Raw genomic sequence first — 20,175 nt, 5'->3', positions numbered from 1 at the left:
AGCTACTCCCCGAGTATGACAGCCATCAGAGTGACCAAACCAATAAAAGGTGCATTCACCTACAGAAATCTGGCCAGTCCCAGGCCCGTTTACCACAGAAGGTGCCGCCACTGAAATGCAGAGTTTACAAAGTTCCTCAGCCAGCAGTGGAAGATGATCATCAACAAAGCACTCCAATTTGACAGGCAGTCCTGCTTCTCTAGAATTATAAATAATTGTGCTGGAAATCCAAGGGTGCCTCCTGAAATATTCTAGCAAAACTTGCAAGGCTACCAGCCAGAGTGAAACAGAAGGTCTACAAGACGGTAGTGAGACCAGCTATGTTACAGTACATGGGTTGGAGATGGTGGCACTAACCAAAAAACAGGAGACAGAGCTGGAGGTGGCAGAGTTAAAGATGTTAAGATTTGCACTGGGTGTGATGAGGATGGACAGGATTAGAAATGAGTACATTAGAGCTTGTGTTGTAAGGCTGGAACATCTCATCTAGTTTTTAAAAAACATTGACATATTTTCAAACAAGATAATGGAATGAAACACTATTGTTTATATCGATATAGTCTATGTTGCGTTAAAATTATTAGTTGTACAACTGCCAGTTCGCCTTTCTCTTCTCCCCGTTTGTGTCTGTGATGATGTGGGTTCTGCAACATGCTCCCATCTCCTGTTAGGGAGCTCTTGAACCCAACACCGTCGGTAATGTCACCGATGAGCTAGACAGTGAGGCAATAACACTTGAGCAAGGGGATGATGTATAATTGTGCAAAAGTGCTTTTATTTAAACAACAAATCCAAAGTGCAACAGTGCGGTTCAAATGTCTTCATTAACTAAATAATCCATAAAATGAAACGTGAAGGTTAAAATCAATAAATAGAAAATCTCTTCTAAAAATATCGAGATTAAAAATCCACCAAGAAGCAATCCTTTAAGGTTATAAAGGCCGGTGTTTTCCTTTACCATGGCGGCTCCCCTGCTACTCCCATTTGGGCTGCTCGACAGGAGAGTTGCCTACCTGCAGGAACAGCTGCCCTTCATTCAGGTTCGGTAGCCCTCCGATCCTTGGCTTCGTCGGGCTCCCAACTGGACCGAGACTTGGGATATTTCCCAGCGGCCAAGGCGCTCACGCTGGGGCTACACCAGCCCAAAGCCTCCTCGACTCCCGCTCCTAGCAACGGCCAAGTCGATACCTCTACTGGTCACTCCAGCTACTTAGTCGCTCAGCTGGAGCGACCGCTTTCTCAGCCCCACTGAGTGTCGGCCATACACTCCCCTCATGGGCTCTCTTCCCAGCTGCCTGTTTTCTCTAATGCGAGCCTGCTCTCGCTTGCTCACTCGCTCTCCTTCCTCACACCGGCTTTCTCCACCTGCTTCCTGCTACCTCCCGTTCTCTCTTTCCTTCCTTTTACTTCTCCCCCCTAACCGTCTCACGCTTCTCTTTATATGCAGAGAGGACATAGCAGCTGCAGCCCATTAGCCACAGGAATAATCACGGATGCGAGCAGTCTCTCACCTGTGCACTTAGGTGAGAAACGCCCACACCGCAGATCGCCCTGTGGCTTGCTATAGCCACCACGCTAAGCCACGAGCGCGGTGATTATTTATTTAAATAAAAACGGCCTTTGCTGGGAGAGCTGTGGACCCATAACACCACAGTATCTTGCACAACTTCACCCTGTCCCACCTCTTTCCCTCTCTGAACACAACTTACCCCTCCCCTACCGCTTCATTCGGTAAATCCTGCAGGCAGCAACAGGATAGAGACAGATAAAGACACGAAGGAAGCTATCGAAGGAGAGCTGGTTGGTAAAAAGAAAAACAATGGCTCAATTATTTGGAGATGGTTCGGGTTCAAAGTGTCAGATAAGCAGCACAATAATGTGTTCTGTAGAGAATGTCGAAAACAAGTCTCGACAAAAGCTTCAAGCACTACTGATCTTTTTCACCATTTACAACAGTGCCATAAAGTGCAGTATGAAGAGTGTGTGAAAATGTGTGCAGAAGCCCAGAACGTGAAGCCTTCCCAGCCTCCTGCCCCGAAACAAACCATGTTACAAAACCTGTATAATCGTGCTGTGCTTATAAGAGAAAAAGTGAGAAGTAGGGCGACATTACTAAAGCATTAGCTTATCATTATTGCTAAAGACATGGTCCCAATTTCAACTGTGGAACAAGATGACTTTATACAGTGGCTAACAACCCTTGCCAGAAGATACTAGTTACCTAGTCGGAAGTTAGAGAGAGTCTCACTGCCTGGCTTGCCAAAGTGTCTCAGTTCGCAATGACCACCGACATGTGGTCCAGCAGGACCTGCGAGCCCTACATGAATGTTACAATATATTTAATGGAAGACTGGGAACTGAAAAGTGCCTGTCTACAAACCAACTACTTTCTCCAAGACCACACCGGGGAGCATATAGCAGAAGCCTTGCAGGATGCCCTCACAAGCTGGAATCTCAACCTGACAGGACTGGTTGCTATAACTACTGACAACAGGACTAATGTCATCAAGGCGGTGCAACTGAACAAGTGGCTAAGGGTACTGTTTTTGGTCACCGACTTAATCTAGCCATTGGTGAGTGCAATATTTAATCTGATAATTTGAAATAAGAAAAAATATGCCAGGCATATTGTACAATTTTAGGGCTGATTTTTTCCCCCATTTCTCTCAGGGATGAATATTTTTCCAAAAAACTCAAGTTTCTAAAAAGCACACAGAGCAATAGTTTCTCACAAAAATCAACAAAAAAAAACATTTGTTGCTGCATGCAGTGTGCTGTCGCTGCATGTTAACAGATCTGGCAGTGGCAGAGCGGGGGTGGCAGTAGTGCATCAGCTAGGGATTGATCAGCTAATTCCAGTATCTCGGTTTTGTTTTAGACCTCGATCTCCAGATCACTTGCACCAAATCATAGTCCAACCAGTCAGAGTTAAATTCAAAATAATAAAATATATGTAAAATGTCATCCACTGAGTATTTTTTTGCATATTCGCTTCACTCTCTCACCCGATGTCGATGCCATTCTAGATGTGTTTACTCTATGCCACTCACACACACAGGGATTCGACATCAAGTCTACGAGTCTAACAGTCCTCCAATCAAAGATTAACGTAACGTAAAGTAACGGTGAGTTTTATCAACATTTGCATGTTTTTTTCCCAAGTACACATTGCCTCTGCTCGTCCTAAAAGAGTTAAGTAAAAAGTTTTATAGAATCACTTACAGAGCTAAATATGTCTATTGACCACAACATAATCTACTGTATTTGAAATGTTTAGGCTTATACAGCTACCACTTATGAAACTGAAACTTTGTTACATAAACTATTATCCCTATTGGAGTGTGTGTGTGTGTGTTAGTATGAGGACTGTGATAATGAATGAGAGCCCCAGCTGAGAAGAGACAGGAAAGGGAAGGAGAGCATGCACTTTTGTACAGTGCGTGGCTGCACTTGTCACACATGACACACGGCGGGTGATGCCTCGGCACCACACAACTCCGTGTAGAGCTGTGTGAAGGTTTTTATGGTGCCTGGATTGCCGATTCTGATACCAAATCCCAAGTGTTCCCTGCAAGTTGGAGGACCATTTCCAGGGCTGGATGCGGGTTAACGTCATACCCAGGACGAACCAATTGCGGTTGAGGATTTTGCTCTACCACCCAAAGAAGTATTGCGGAGGTCACGGGATTCAAACCAGCGACCACCAGCAAATCCTTACCATCAGAGCCAATCATTCTGCTTAAGAAGAGACAAAGATGCATTTTAAATTCAGAAGTGTTTGAGATTGAAAAGGTCTAAAAATATACGGTACATCAGTTTCACTCATTTGCTGGTGATTTTACCAAAATGGTTTAACTAAAACCATCTGTAGGTTACATGCTACACAAGTATCACTACTAAACACAGATGGATGTAAATTTGCCTTTGAGTGATCTGCCTCTTTACATAAAAATGAAAGTGATTTTAAACGTTTTTATTTTGTATGTTATAGGACATGTTATGGATGATGCCCGCATCACCTGGGCTATTTCTCTGTGTAAGAAAGTTGTCACTTGTTTTGTTTTGTCAGTTGTTACATGTTTTGTTATTTGCACAAAGTCCTAGATGTTTGTACAGGACTACACACAGGAGGGAGCACTTTGGTAATAAAAGAACTCTGCTTCAGTGGAAACCCACTTTTTAAAGAGCAAGTTGGCCTTTTGTTATTTTTGCTCTGTATCTTTTCTGTTTACATTTTCTTAATTACATAGCTGCGAGTCTTCTGTTATGCAGGTAAAGAACATAATTCCTAATAAAACTGAATAAAAAAAAAACAAAATAAAGCTAACCTTTACAAGTGTCATACATTTATACCGGCTGTTACAGAATAAAATCAAATGTATGTTTTTATTCTAAAATAGTAAGAATAAAAGCAGCTCACTTCTCAAAACGGACTTGTCCGGGATCGAACCCGTGAAGTTTTGATTACCAGTCAACAGTTGATACCATTGTGCCACCGAAGAGGTCGTAGCAAATGCATGTCAATGTCGCACCCTAACGCGGGTTCTTTTTCTGCAGTTATAGTCTTGAATAGAAGCGCAATTGTTCTGTTATATTTGTACCTTTTGTGAAAGTGTTTATTTGATATTTGGAATTCAGGCTTAACACATTATACACTTCATGTCTACATTTTGTCAATTATTACTAAAACATGAAAAAAGTTTGTTTTAACGATGTGTTTACTGTACATAGATTGTCGTAGACACGGAACACACATGAAATGCATGTGTTCCAAATAACGATATAGTACTTATAAAAGGTGTGATTTTGCTTGACTTCTCACTCTATACAACTCCAAGCAACTGACACGCTGGTAAACAGACTTGAGCTGAGAAAACCGTGTGGCGGTGGGGGATGTGATAGCAGGCTACTTGCTGCTTATCGACACATTTACAGGACAAAAGACGCTGATGGAGAGATGCGAAGCGATTTAAGGTGGGACAGATCTATGAGTTTTTTCGTAGGCTCTGGTAATTCTAGTGTTAAGTATGACCTAAACCAGCTGAGGGCTACTCCAGATATTCCTACCCAGTGTTCAACCCTTTCTAAGAGTATTCTGTGGTCTGCAGTATCAAAGGCAGTACTGTTATTTTTCCAGAGTCTGTGAATAAACAACATTTAAAACTTTAAGTGCTGTCTCAATGCTATGATGATGAAGGAAGGCACACTGTAAGCTATCAAGACAACCATTGGAGTTTAAAAATTTGTTGAGTTGTAAGGGAACATGTTTTTCAATTATCTTACCTATAAAATGAAGATCTGAAATGAATCTAAAGTTATTAAGCATTGTGGTATCCAGGCTGCTCTGCTTAAAAAGGGATTAGAAACAGTAGTCTTCAATGTTTCTGGAAATATTCCAGTTTTAATTGATGCACTTACTATTTTCAGTATGTCTGCTGCTATACAACCAAAAACATTTTATAAAAGCCAGTAGGCAAAATATCAAGAGTGCAGGTAGAGGCACTAACCCTAACCCTAATCTCCTAAAGACTATCACTGTCAATTTCACCAGACTCAGACATAATGGCCATATTTATCTTAATTGGTGCTACAGATATTAGATGATCTGTCTCGTCTTAATAAAATTTATGTCTGACCTTAATGTTTCCAATTTTTTTGGCAAAATAACGCAATCTCATCACCCTTCTCAGCAGTTAAAAAAAATCACTTCTCAGTAATGGCAAACTGATTTAGCTTGTCTAGCGCTGGTCACTTCAGAGGTATAAATATGTAAGCTTTATTAATAGATGTCGTAGCAGACCTGCAGTTTATGTTTTTCTCATTTACGCTCAGCCTTCCTGTATTCTCTTTTTGATTGAAGACTAGTAAAGCATTACTCCCAGGTGCTTTCTGCTTGCTAGAAATGGTTTTGATCGTAACAGATGCTAGAGTATCAATAACCCTTAAATTTTTCACACTAAAGTGATCAAGCATGACACCAACTAACTTAGCACTTAAGTTAGTCTTAAGTAAGGCACTGGTGAACAGAGTGGCAGTGTTGTCCATTATGTAGCTTTTTATTTATTTATTTATTTTTTTAACACAAGCAGATTTGTTTTGAATATCAAGACATTAAATCTTGAAGAAAATACAGAAGTGGTCTGACAGGGCTTTAATGTTAACAGTAGGAATACAAAGACCCTTACTAATGACAAAATCCAGCATGTGCCCTTGTGCATGAGTAGGACCATTAACACACTGTGCCAGATCAAAAGTGTCAAACAGTGAAAATAATTGTTTAGCAATACAGTCATTTGGATCATCGATATGGATGTTGAAATCACCTGTGATAACAAAGTGGACAAAGTCTATAGCGATAAATGACAAAAGTTCTGAGAAATCATCAATAAAAGCAGCAGAAAATTTTGGAGGCCTATAAACAGTTAGCAGTAAGATCTGGGGAGAGACCTTCATTACTGCACACAGATACTCAAAGAAATGAAAATCACCAAACTAAAACTGGGTGGCACAGTTTCCACAAGAACTGCTGTACAAAAACTAATCTATCCATGTTTCAATTAAAAACATGAAATCAAGCTGATAAACTGATAAACTAACATGATTTATTTTGTAAGCAATCTAACATTGAAAATAGCTAATAGAATTTCCTGAAGGAGTTAATACTAGAACAGGTTGTTGTGGAACATACAACAAATTAGATAAGTTAGCTGCATGAGCAGAGTGAATTCTAGTTTTTCTGTTGCTAACCAAAACTGGAATTGAAAAAACAAGTACAATAGGAATAAAAACCTGTGGGTTCACAGAGAGTAGAAGGCAATTTTGAGGTTTAATACTGATTAAAACAGGAATGAAATAATGTAGTGGAACAGAACTGTTAAAAATAGGTAGTCATACATGTGAGTAATTAACGGTGGAGTGTAAAATATTATTTAACAACATGTGCAAACCTAATCTGCTGGGATGAATCCCATCATTTATAAAAACAAGGTGCATTTCCAAAAAAAGACTATCAATAACACCAAAATTTTGCACTTTACTTTGTCTTAGAAGCCATTCATGCAAACTACGTAGTCTACTAAAACGACCATACCCACAACACAGCATGGGAATAGGGCCTGAAATAAAACATCTTTATTGGTCATTTTCAGAAATTGAACAAGTAAAATAGTGTTTTAAATTCTCTGATTGTTGTTGGACAGTATCATTGGATCCTACATGAGCGACAAAGTTTCCAACATCAGCATATTCAGCAAGCAAGCCTGGGAGTTTGGACGTGATGCCATTAATTCTGGCAACAGGAAAATAAACATTTACCCACCACTTTGATTAAAGTTCTGTAATTATGGAGATGCCAATTATCAGCGTGGTTGGAAGAGGAGCTGAAAACTGGGGAGAATGTGACATTGCTGTTGCCTGGCCAGTAGCCTGAGAAAGGCGTACATGGCTGTGGAAGTGTAGAAGTACCTGCTTGCTGTCTCGAGCGGTCTGTAGATGTCGATGGTATTGAAGGCCTCGTTACCCGCAACTGAATCCTGGCTGGCACAGGACAAGGAGGATGAGGAGACCCAGTAAGCGAATGATAGTTTTGTTCACCAAAGACTCTGAATCTGTTTTCCAGTTGAATTTCTGGTGAAAGTGGAGCAGTGTAGCACTTACGCCATCCTACTACTATCTATGGAGTAGAGCTAGTTAATGCCTTGGGCGAAACTCCCAGTTTGGACAAGAGCTCAAACAGTTTGACTAGGGCTGCCTCAGAGCACAAGGCAGCTTCGGGGTAAGGAGTGGTGAAGTCTGGCCCAAACCAGGGAACGGTGGAGGCCAGCTCTCTTCCAGCAGTTGTAGTGGTGGCACCTGTTGCAACTACGTAATCAAGGAATTTCTCATTGTCCCTGGTCTGGTGGAGTAGGGATATTCTTTCATCCAGCTCCTCAATCCTCCGGTCATGGCAATGACAACCCTTACAAATTGGAGAAGTAAGAGGCGGTACGTTATGTTATAAAGGCCTCCTTCAAAACGTAATTGAAACTTTTCCGTACATTATCAGTACAGTACTATAGCAGAAGGCCTTTCACTTTAAAGATATCTGTTTTTCAACAGTGGCAAAAAAGCTCCAAAGAGCTTTGCAAAAAATTACTAATCTCTACTTTGTTTTGCTTTATTTTCCGGTTTCACTGTGGTGTCCACTGCCACCACCACCTGCTTGGGGCTCTGTGCAGCCATCTGTTATGCTCAAATGAAGGCTGGTCCCAAAGCTGTCCAAGAGGCCTACTGTATTAAATCCTCTGGGACAAAGCCTCGGAACAATGAGGAATGACTTAGAACATTTATGTTAAGTAGAATGCCTAGTGAGGGCTGGGCAGTCTTTTGGTCTTGGAATCTCTGCAGATTCTTCTTTTTTTTTTCAAGTTTAACTTCTGGACATCAGGATAATCATTGCACTCATCTTTAGAAACTTAAAATACAATATTATGTATAAAGACTACTTTTCTACTAATTATGTGTTATGTAAGCTCTTATTGATTTATTTTTCATTACTTATTCATTGCTATTTTTACTTAATTTAACTTGTTTTTCTTTTCTTGTAACTATTTCTTTGACATCTTGTAAACCACTTTGAGCTACATTCTATGCACGAAAATGTGCTACAGAAATTAATGTTGTTGTTGCTGTTCTTGGACTGGCAACCATAACAAATTCATGGTGCAATATCAGAAAGGATACCCATAACTTTACAGTTACATTTACTTGCTTAGCAGACACTTTTATCCAAAGTGACTTACAAAATAAAATATCTAGTTCTGGGTCCACAATTTTATAACTCCATTTTCTACTTAAATGAGTAAGCAGTTGTGTCACATTTTATTATAAATTCTGCTAATATGGAAATACCTATGCTGTATATGATAGGGTAGTACTTTTTTCCAAAGCACCTGCTTAGTCCACTAATCAAAACAAAGAGAAAGCAGCGTCACCAAATCCCCAGAAAACATTTACAAGGGCCATCCAGCTAGAGATAAGGAATTCTAAACACAGAGGGGCAAAAAAAAAAAAAAAACATTATGAAGACCACCACACATACATTCTTATTCTAAATAGCTCTAGAATAAAACAAAGACACTGGACAATAATAAAATAAATTTATAAGCAAATATTACAAAGTGTATTATAATTTGTTTACATGTTTTGCTACTTTCATGATTTTCTCTAGAAATGGATTAAATATTTTAACATGTCACATACAAAACTGATAGGCAACACTTCGATAATAGAATTCATTTGCATATGGTCTTCTCTGTCTTATGGTGATTCTACCATTAGGAGATGTGCCTCATTAAAAAAAATGTAAAAAAGTATGAATTACCAAGCTGAATAACAAACAAGTCAGGAGAATCAATGAACTGTCGCTCAATGGTTATGACAACAGCTGATTCAATGAAGCTATAGCACAACTGTGGGAGAGATAATGTATAATAGCAGGAAATGTTACTGAAGATAAGCACATATTAATCTTATTATCGTAGTTTGAATAAACATTTTACATTTTTAAAATAAACACTGGAATTTCAGAAAATAATCAGAGGTTAAGTATTATACTTTTTTTTTAACTAAATCAAAGCAGACATTTTTGCAAAACAGAATCAATGTTATGGCTATAAATATGCATTAATGCACATTGCTAAGGTTACTTAGGAATATATCTGAAACATGTACCTGTTGTTAGAAAACGGTAAATGTGAACTGTATTCTTTTGTCCATCTCTCCAAACTCTGGCCATTGCCTTTGTAAGGAAAATTGCAATTGGTTACTTATATTATCCACTTCATACAGTAGAATTGAAATATACCTTCTGCTTATAAACAATATTAAAATTATACCCTTTAAATTATAGACTTATTACGCAATTTCAAGACTTCTAAACCAAACAAATAATTATAATATTCTTGGCTTAATTATAGTTTAATGATAAATTAGATTATAAAACATGAAATATAGCTTCAGCTAACTGTAAACATCAAGTGAGCATGGTTTCATGTACCACACTATAAATCCGATCCCTTCAAACTCAACACACCTAAAGAATACAGACTTAAAAAATGAATGCACTAGCCATGAACACTGAAGGCAAACTTGGTTATATACAAATTTTAAGCACTGCTACTAACTAATGTACTTATAGTAAAAATATCAATAATTACAAATGGGGAAAGGAATAAGATCCAAAATAAAGATAATGAAAATTAAAATCATTTACTCAACCTGCCTATGTGCTAACCCATGTATCAATGGGAAAACCCAGACATCATGGGAAAATTGCCAAAATGATCATTTTAGTTTTCATAGAAACAAATCTAATTTTTTAGAGCGATTTTTAGTGCAGTCGTCCATTTTGTAAACCTGCCTTTACAATACAAGGTAGCTAGGAACAAACATACACAAGATGACAGTTAATCACAGACTATATGCATGCACACCAATTAATTTAAGGGCATGATTTTAAACTGGTGAAATACTGGAGAAAAAAAACATGCATACACTGGGAGGAAATGCAAATTTAAAATAAAATGTACCCTAGCTAAATACCTTAACATACTATAAAAAATGGAAAAACTTCTATATTGAAATGTAAATGTATCTATGCACAACAAGTTTAAGATAAAGACTTCTACTAAATTAATGTGTTTTCAAACATCTTAAAATCAAATTTGTTGAAATTGTGTGAAGGTTTCATGTTAATTACCTGAATGTCATTGGCAGGATTCCAGTCAATATCATACAGTATCAAATGTGATGCTCCAACTAGATTTAACCCAACCCCACCTGCTTTTGAGCTCAGTAGAAACACAAAATCAGTGGTATAGTTGCTGTTGAAATTTTCAACAATTTGTTGTCTTTGAGACACAGGTGTTTGTCCATCCAGGCGTGAGTACTTGTAACCAAATTCCTTGCAAATTTTCTCCAGCATGTCCAGAGTTTGAGTGTAATTTGATACAAGTACAACTCTGTCACAAAAAAAAGTTAATTGAATTAGTAATGCATGAAGTATTAACGTTTTGATGCTTTATAGGAAGCCACAAAACCAACTTAATTATTTTGAGAAAAGAAAAACTGAATTTCAAAGAATCATTCAAATTGTACAGTAGGTCAAATGTAAATATGAATATAGAATTATATTTACTTCAGAAGATGAAATATTTCATTCAGTCTTCCTAGTTCATTTACCAGAATGGATCTGTGACACTTACATATCTGTGCTATAGATGCATCTACTGTATAGTTCACACAATGTAATGGCTACAAGTACTTAATTGTTTGGCATTTCAAATATTATGCATATGTAGTTTCTATTTCCCTTTTCGGAAGCTAGCATATGGCTAGCATACGGTAGTAGGGACTTTTGATGTTGTCAGAATAAGAATCAATGGCCTAGTTTGCGAAATGTAAGCAGCACAAACATATTTCCACACTGCACCTTTAAAGTTAAATCATTCAGCAATGTAAATCTATGCACACTTATGAATATGAAAACAGAAAATTTGAGTTAACTTTGTTTCACTAACTACAGTTATATAAACTGATGTTAACTTTACAGTGGCCATTATGGAGCTGGAAATAATGATTTATTGCTAAAACAAAATGTTCATGTCTTGGGGGTAATCTTTGATTGTATATAACAAAAATAACATTGTTAAAGGTATTTTAGCTTTAGTTTAGCTGCAACCTCTTCCTAGAGGTAGTTGTTTAAAAAAAAAGAAAAACAGTAAAATCCTTAGCAGTGTGCCTTGAATAAAACACAAACACATTTGAAGTATGTTGAAACACACAGTTATGCAAAAGTTTACACTGCTAAATCACTTGGCTTTGAAGTATTTACATATTTACAGTGTATAAACCTGACACAAATGATTCCCATTTTAAACATTGTCATTGACAACAGCCTAGAAAAATTTGATAGACAATTTGGGAACAAAAAAAAAATACAGAAATGTAAAATATTGGGAGAGGATTCTCTTACATAAAACTTTCAACACAAGCCTGATTTAATCCACACAGGCACTGTATGCTAGTGTTGAAATATATATGTGCTGTTGTCCACCTCAAGATGAAACACTCTGTTCTACTATTTATTTAGTTAATTAAATTTTACCTCCCAAGGACTTGGTTTTAGTGATGCTCAATGGATTGGCCACCAAAAAATAAATCAAATTTTCACTTCCAATAACTCAATCAGTGATCAGTAAATTGGCTAATCTCAAAAAATGCTTTTTCAGAGTCTTGCTTTTCAGGCATTGCACTAATTTATTTGTTATGCTCCTTAACGTATGAAGATTTTCTTTGTGGATAAGAGATCTTTGCTTCTCTTGTTTAATAAAGAGTGACACTTGTATGTTATGAAGCATGCTGCTGGAATTTCTGAATTAAACACACTGGAAAGCCCCCACTAACCCCATGCCAAAACCTTAATTTAAGGTTCAATAGAAAATATGCTGTCCAAAAGCTATATCTATTGATGCACTTTATCAATTTGTTTCCACCAGCCTTTCAAAAATAAACACATTACAAGTATTTGTAGAATATATTTTAAAAAATTCTGCATGCAGACAGAACAAGCAAAAAACATTTTAACCTGACTTGTCAAACATAGATGATACAAGATGGCATGGGGTTGTTTACTGTACTATTACTCTGTTCAGTACAGTACGGCTGTACTAGCTTGTTATGTTTTTTTTTTTTTGTTCTTTATTTCGTCTTATACGATTTCACATATTAGAAATTTGTTAGTTTTCGCATACCCCTTGGGGTCAGAGCGCAGGGTCAGCCATTGTACAGCGCCCCTGGAGCAATTACAGGTTAAGGGTCTTGCTCAAGGGCCCAGCAGAGTAGGATCTCTTTTGGCAGTGACGGGGATTCGAACCGGCAACCTCCAGGATACCAGCGCAGATCCTTAGCCTCAGAGCCACCACTCCACCCCTGTTTGTTTATATTTAAAAAGTATTCTGACTCACTTTTTACATATTTTATGTTGAAAGTATTTATTTATTTTTCCCTCATCAAGCAACACTTAAAACTCCACAATCACAAAGTGAAAACAAGAATTTCAAAATTTTTACAAATTTATTAAAAATAGTTTTGTTTTGCTTTTTTCCATTGTATTTCTATTTTTTCATTTGTCTACATCTTATGTTATCATTATATGTTTGATATAGTAGAATATCACTGTACTGTTCTGTTTTTTAAAATAAAAGAAAAAATAAATAAAAAAAACAATACATTACATTGACACAAATATTGACTCTTTACTCAGTAATTCACTGAAGCACTTTTGGTGGCCTAGAATATAATGCAAGTGTCACACACCTGAATTTCAGGGTTTACTGTCATTCTCCTCTTTAAATCCACTCAAGCTTTGTCAGGTTGAATGAAGATCATCAGTGGGCAGATATTTACACGTTTGGGTTTTGGCTGGGCCACTCAAGAACATTTGCAGAATTGGACCTATGACACTCCTGTGTTGCCTTTGGTTTGTGTTGAGGGCTATTGTCCTGTTGGAAGGTTAACCTTAGGCCCAGAGCGCTAAGAGTATGTTTTCATTAAAGATATTACTATAGTTTTTTCTGTTCAGCTTTCCTTGCCCCTGACTAATGTCTCAGCTCTTGCAGCTGAAAAACTACCCCACAACATGATGCTGTCACTACCATGCTTCTCTGTTGAAATGGTACTTGCACAGGCGATAAGCAGTGCCTGCTTTCTTCCAGACATTGAACTTCTTAGCCTATTTCTAAGAGCAATCTTGGTTTCATCAGACCAGAGAATCTTGTTTCTCACAGTTTGAGTGTCCGTTAGATACCTTACTGCAAACTCCAAGTGGGTTTTGATGTGTCATCTAGCCACTCTGTCATAAAGTCCGGATTATTGAAGTGTTGCAGTGGTGGTTGTCCTTCTGGAAAATTTTCCTGTCTTCAGGTTCTCTGTAACTAAGCCAGAGTGACCATAGGCTTCTTGGTCTTCTCCATATCTGTACTTTGACACAATCCTATCTCTCACTTCTGCAAACGATTCCAGTGACCTCATGGATTGGTTTTTGCTCTGATATACATTGTCAACTGTAGGACCTTTGTAATGGTACAATGTGCATCTAGCGTGTGTCTGAGTCTCATATCCTTCAGTAGGGACGGGGCAGTCTCGTGGCCTCAGAACCCCAGCAGATTTTGGTTTTTTTTTTTTTCAGCCCTCTGGAGTTTTTTTTTTTTGTTGTTTTATTCTGTCCTCCACGCCATCGGACCTAACTTTATTCTCTGTTACTTAGTATCACCTAATATTATTTTTATATTTTTCTTTTTTCATCTTGTAAAGCACTTTGAGCTACATCATTTGTATGAAAACATGCTATATATATATATAAATGTTGTTGTTCTGAGCTTATGCTTAAAAGCTAATGCTGTTTTTCATTACTCACTATGATAAATGCATTTTTTGTTATTTTTTTATATAACACTTAAGAGAAAATGTTATTTTTAAGGTATAATCATTATTCTATTGTAATGCTTAGTACTAAGTTTCCTGTTGATGTACCCGGCTGGATTATAAATTAGATTGTTTGATGAACCATGAGAAAACAGGATGAACGTGTAAAATCACATGCTCAATAACACATTTCTTAAAATAAAAAATAATAATAAAACATTTAAAAAGTCACATACATTCTAACATCCTAACAGAATTTCCAAATCAACCTAGTAGACAGGGTTAATTGAGGTTATTTAAAGTATTAACGTTTGTCATGTCCCGTTAGCAACTGGGTTAGCAACCAATCATGCTAAAAGTTTTCTAATTATGTAATAAATTCCTTTTTTGAGTAGTGATCTAATCAATGAATTGTATAATGAATATATGTATAAAGAATTGTGTGTGCATCCGGCGCCGCCGTGAGTGGCAGCCTTTTCAGCAGTTGTGAATTTCCCATTGGGATTAATAAAGTATCTATCTATCTATCTATCTATCTATCTATCTATCTATCTATCTATCTATCTATCTATCTATCTATCTATCTAAATATAACAGAGGACACCCTTTTCTTGGCAATACATGCTAATAAGATATGCTGTTGCCTCTTGTAAAATTTAGATAAAGAATGACTGACGCTTTTTCCTGCCTGTGTTTTTTTTGCATAAATCGGGGCATTCCAGTGTGGGGAGTCCATTAAAAAATTTCTTCCACACCTTATAGACAGTTGAGTGACTTTCCCAATCATGTCCAATCAAATGATTTGACCACACATGGACACATCTCAATAATGATCAACAGAATGGGATGCACCTGAGCCAAATTTCAAGTGTCATAGCAAAGTATCTGAATACTTGTCTCAGTGTTAGATGACAGTGGGATTACATCAAGAATCAGTTGTGAGTCCTTTCCTATTTGCAAAGGAGATGGACAGGTTGACAAACAAGGTCAGACAGAAGTCTCTGTGGACTTTAATGATCTTGTATGACATTGTGATCTGAAGTGAGAGTAGACAGCAAGTTGAGGCAAACCCGGAGAGGTGGAGGTATCCACTGGAGAGAAGAGGAATGAGAGTCAGTAGGAGTAACATGGAGTACATGTGTGTAAATCAGACGGAAGGTGGTGAAAGGGTGCGACTGCAAGGAGCACAGTGGTTAAGGTACACAAATGTAAATACTTGGTTTCAACAGTCCACAGTGACAAAGAGTGCAGCAGAGAGGTAAAGAAGAGAGTGCAGGCAGGGTAGTCTGGGTGGAGAAGAGTGACAGGAGTGATTTGTGATAGAAAAGTAACTGCAAGTATGAAAGGGAAGGTCTATAAAAAGGTAGTGAGACCTGCTGTGTTGCATGGTTTGGAGACAGTGGCACTGATGAAAAGACAGGTAAGGCAGAGCTGGAAGTGGCAGAGTTGAAGATGCTACGATTTTCACCCGGAGTAACGAGGGTAGACAGGATTAGAGATGAGTATATTAGAGGGACAATACAGGTACAACAGTTAGGTGACCAAGTGAGAGAGGCTAGATTGAGATGGTTTGGGCACAAAGAGGAGAGATGAGGGATACATTGTGAAAAGAATGTGTTGAGGATGGGACCAACAGGTAAGAGAAAAAGAGGAAGGCCATAGAGGAGGCTTATGCATGTGGTGAGGGAAGACATGAAAGCAGTCGGTGTGGCAGAAAATTACGTAAAAGACAGGATAGGGACAGATGAAGATGGATGATCTGCTGTGGTGACCCCTAAATGGGAGCAGCCAAAAGAAGAAAAAGAAGATGTTTAAAAAGTGAAGCAGTTCCAGCACTGACCCTGGGGGACATTACATTTAACATTATTTAAATCTGAAAATGTCCCCTTCACCATAACCCTTTATTTCCTGTGTTCGAGCCAATCTTGTGCCCATTTACACACTATGCCCTGTATTCCCACTTCCTTTGGGACCTGTTTAATACTTACTGGACCTCTCTACACCCCTGTATTAACTCTTTATAATGCTTTCACTACTAAATACTTTCTTCTGTGATGGTCACCAGGCATGGGCTGGCATTTTGATAGGGATGATTCAAAGGTCCTTACCTAGCCGGAAGGCCAGTTTAATGAAAGGACAGTTGAAGTGTCCAATTTTATGGACCATTTCCTCTCCCGACATAATAGGTGGCAGTCCTCCTGGACTACAGTACTTGGTTGGATACCTGCAGGACAGGCTGGGAAATGTAGTCCTATAGCACATCCTTCTGGTGTTCCATGGGTGCCACTTAAGGGAGTTGCAGGAACAAATCACACATATTCTTATAACCCCATCCTGCGCTCCCCCAAAGGAAAATCCGCCTGACCCAAAAATACCTCCTACTTATGGAAGCGTCAGAGCAGAAGTGCTCCTGGGTCCAGAATAAAAGAAGCCGCCCAAGCTCATCCAGGAAAGCCAGAGTCGGGGGGGATGTGGACTAAGCTTGCCTGGAGGAGTAAAATGACAGGAAGAAAGGAGAAGAGACAGAGAATATAAGGGGAATTGTGCTTGTGCAATATTTGTGTATCATTCTTGAGGTATTTGCAAAAATAAATCACTGTTTGAACTAATACTTGTGTTGGTGTGTTATTAGAGGTTTTGGGAGCTCACTGGTGGCCCTCAAAGGTCACAATAGGTCCAGTCGAGCACATGCCTGATTACTGTGACCCATGGGGAAGTAATAATAGTGACTGGAGCTTAGTCGTAAGTCAAAATCCAGGGAAACCACAAAGAGAAAAGGTGATAGTAAGAGACAGAGAAGAGACAGAGAATAGAAGGGGAATTGTGCTTGTGCAATATTTGTGTATCACATGTGAGGTATTTGTGAAAATAAATCACTGTTTGAACTGATACTTGAGTTGCTGTGTTTGGGAGCTCACTGGTGCCCCCCCACAGATAACACTATCTTATGACTGACTTAAGCTGCCTGCTAAAAATGCTTTCCCATCATACTATACTTTCCTTTAAGTTCACAGCTTGCACTTAATGTACCTGAGATAAGTATAAATCTTTTACTGCCTTCTTTACCGGTAAACACACTTCCAGTGGGGGAAATAAGTATTTGATCGCTGGCTGAATTTGTAAGTTTGCTCACTTACAAAGAAACAAACATTTTCTATTTTTTATGATAGTTTCATTTTAATGGAGAAAGGCAGAAAATCAAACAAAAGTCCAGAAAAAACACCTTACATAAAAGTTATAAATTGATTTGCATATCATTGAGAGAAATAAGTATTTGATCCCCTACAACCCCAGCCAGAATTTTGGCTCCCTCAGATTGGCTGTATGCCCATGTGGCACACAGATTACAATCAATCAATCAATTCCAGATACTCCTGATCTCAACTCGTTTTGTGTATAAAGCACACCTGTCCACAGAATCAGTTTCTTCCATTCCAACCTCTTCATCACCATGGGCAAGACCAAAGAGCTGTTAAAGGATGCCAGGGACAAGATTGTAGACCTGCACAAGGCTGGAATGGGCTACAGGACCATAAGCAAGAAGCTTGGTGAGAAGGTGACAACTGTTGGTGCGATTATTTGGAAATGAAAAAGATATAAAATGACCATCAAGCGCCCTTGGTCTGGATCTGCATGCAAGATTTTGCCTCATGGAGTGAGGATGATCATGAGAAAGGTGAGGGATAAGCCCAAAACTACATGGGAGGAGCTTGTTAATGATCTGAAGGCTGTTGGGACTACAGTCGTCAAGAACACCATTGGTAACACACTATGCTGTACAGTAATCCCTCGCTATATCGCACTTAGACTTTCGCGGCTTCACTCTATTGTGAATTTTATATGTAAGCATATTAAAATATATATCGCAGATTTTTTGCTGGTTCGCAGATTTCTGCGGAAAATGGGTCTTTTAATTTCTGGTACATGCTTCCTCAGTTGGTTTGCCCAGTTGATTTCATACAAGGGACGCTATTGGCAGATGGCTGAGAAGCTACCCAACCAGAGCGCGTATTACGTATTAAATAAAACTCCTCAAATATATTGTGAGCATGGGGGCTGTTCGCACCCTAGAGGATTCGGCCGCTCCTCAAAAAACGCTGAAAGATTACCTTCACATTGCTCTCTTCCTTGCTGGGCTTACATATGGCTGCTTTGTCAAGCAATATGCTTCCCGCACTGTGCTTCGCATACTTAAAAGATCAAACAGCACGTATTGATTTTTGACTGTTTGCTTTTCTCTCTCTCTCTCGCTCTGACATTCTCTGCTCCTGACGGAGGGGGTGTGAACAGGGGGGCTGTTCGCACCCCTAGACGATACGGACGCTAGTCTAAAAATGCTGAAAGATTACCTTCACGTTGCTCCCTTCTGTGCAGCTGCTTTGTCAAGCGACATGCTTCCCGCACGGTGCTTCGCATACTTAAAAGCTTGAAGGGCATGTATTGATTTTTGATTGTTTGTTTTTCTCTGTCTCTCTCTCTCTCTGACATTCTCTGCTCTTGACGGAGGGGGTGTGAGCAGAGGGGCTGTTCGCACACTGGCCTAGAGGATACGGATGCTCCTCTAAAAAATGCTGAAAGACTACCTTTACATTATACATCCTTGCAGCTGCTTTGTTTGGCTGTGCTTCGCATACTTAAAAGCCAAACAGCCCTATTGATTTTTGTTTGCTTTTTTCTCTCTCTCACTCTGACATTCTCTGCTCCTGACGCGCAGTCCTTTGAAGAGGAAGATATGTTTGCATTCTTTTAATTGTGAGATGGAACTGTCATCTCTGTCTTGTCATGGAGCACAGTTTAAACTTTTGAAAAAGAGACAAATGTTTGTTTGCAGTGTTTGAATAAAGTTCCTGTCTCTCTACAACCTCCTGTGTTTCTGTGCAAATCTGCGACCCAAGCATGACAATATAAAAATAACCATATAAACATATGGTTTCTACTTCGCGGATTTTCACCTTTCGCGGGGGGTTCTGGAATGCAATCCCCATGATCGAGGAGGGATTACTGTCATTGATTGACATCTTGCAGTGCCCGCAAGGTCCCCCTATTAAAGAAGGCCCATGTACAGGACTGGATATTCACTGGCAAACTTGAGACGACCTTTTAACTTTTATGTAATGTGTTTTATTCTTGATTTTTGGTTGATATTCTGTCTCTCTCCAATAAAATTAAATTAGCATAAAAATTAGAGACTGTTCATTTCTTTGTAAGTGAGCAAATGTACAAATTCAGCAGGGGATCAAATACTTATTTCCCCCACTGTAGAGGCTTACTTTTAACAGATACGTTGCCAGCTAATTATTTAGTTACTACTCACCATTGAAGTTTTTCACTCATACTCACTACTGAGACCCAACACACCAAACATGCTCACACATTCCTTTGCTCCTGGGTAGTTGAAAAAACATCAAAACCCTTCTAAAGTGAAAAAATGCTAGAAAGAGATCCACCCTATCTTCCCTTTGTGGCCAACAAACATGAAGTTTTAGGAGCAAATGCTCTATTTTAATCAAGTCTCACACAAAGACAAAACATAGCAATACACAACACTCTAATACTTTCTCTGTACATCAGAAAGCAAAGTGAAGCAGTCGAAATACTTTCTGCTCAGTTTATAAAGTTGTAGACTTAATTTTAAATTGATAAATTTGCCATTTTTCCCCTTTAATCTACACTCAATAACCCATAATGACCAAGTGAAAACATGATTTCAAA

The 20,175-nt window shown here is 38.5% G+C and overlaps 1 protein-coding gene across 2 annotated transcripts in view; it reads right to left on the bottom strand.

The window, feature by feature from the left end:
• The window catches only part of rad54b (RAD54 homolog B), a 230,504-nt gene that overhangs the window by 16,071 nt on the left and 194,258 nt on the right, over positions 1-20,175 (bottom strand). For both annotated transcript variants that reach the window (XM_028817766.2, XM_028817765.2), the window contains exons 12-13: positions 10,739-11,000; positions 9,712-9,778 (exon numbers count right to left, since the gene is read on the bottom strand). In XM_028817766.2, the coding sequence (XP_028673599.1) occupies positions 9,712-9,778; positions 10,739-11,000 (329 nt within the window). The remainder of the gene's footprint in view (positions 1-9,711; positions 9,779-10,738; positions 11,001-20,175) is intronic.

The sequence above is a fragment of the Erpetoichthys calabaricus genome, chromosome 13 (genome assembly GCF_900747795.2).
Source record: "Erpetoichthys calabaricus chromosome 13, fErpCal1.3, whole genome shotgun sequence".
NCBI classification, from domain to species: domain Eukaryota; kingdom Metazoa; phylum Chordata; class Cladistia; order Polypteriformes; family Polypteridae; genus Erpetoichthys; species Erpetoichthys calabaricus.
The sequence above is the reverse complement of the archived record's forward strand: the minus strand, read 5'-3'. Positions and strand labels throughout refer to the sequence as shown.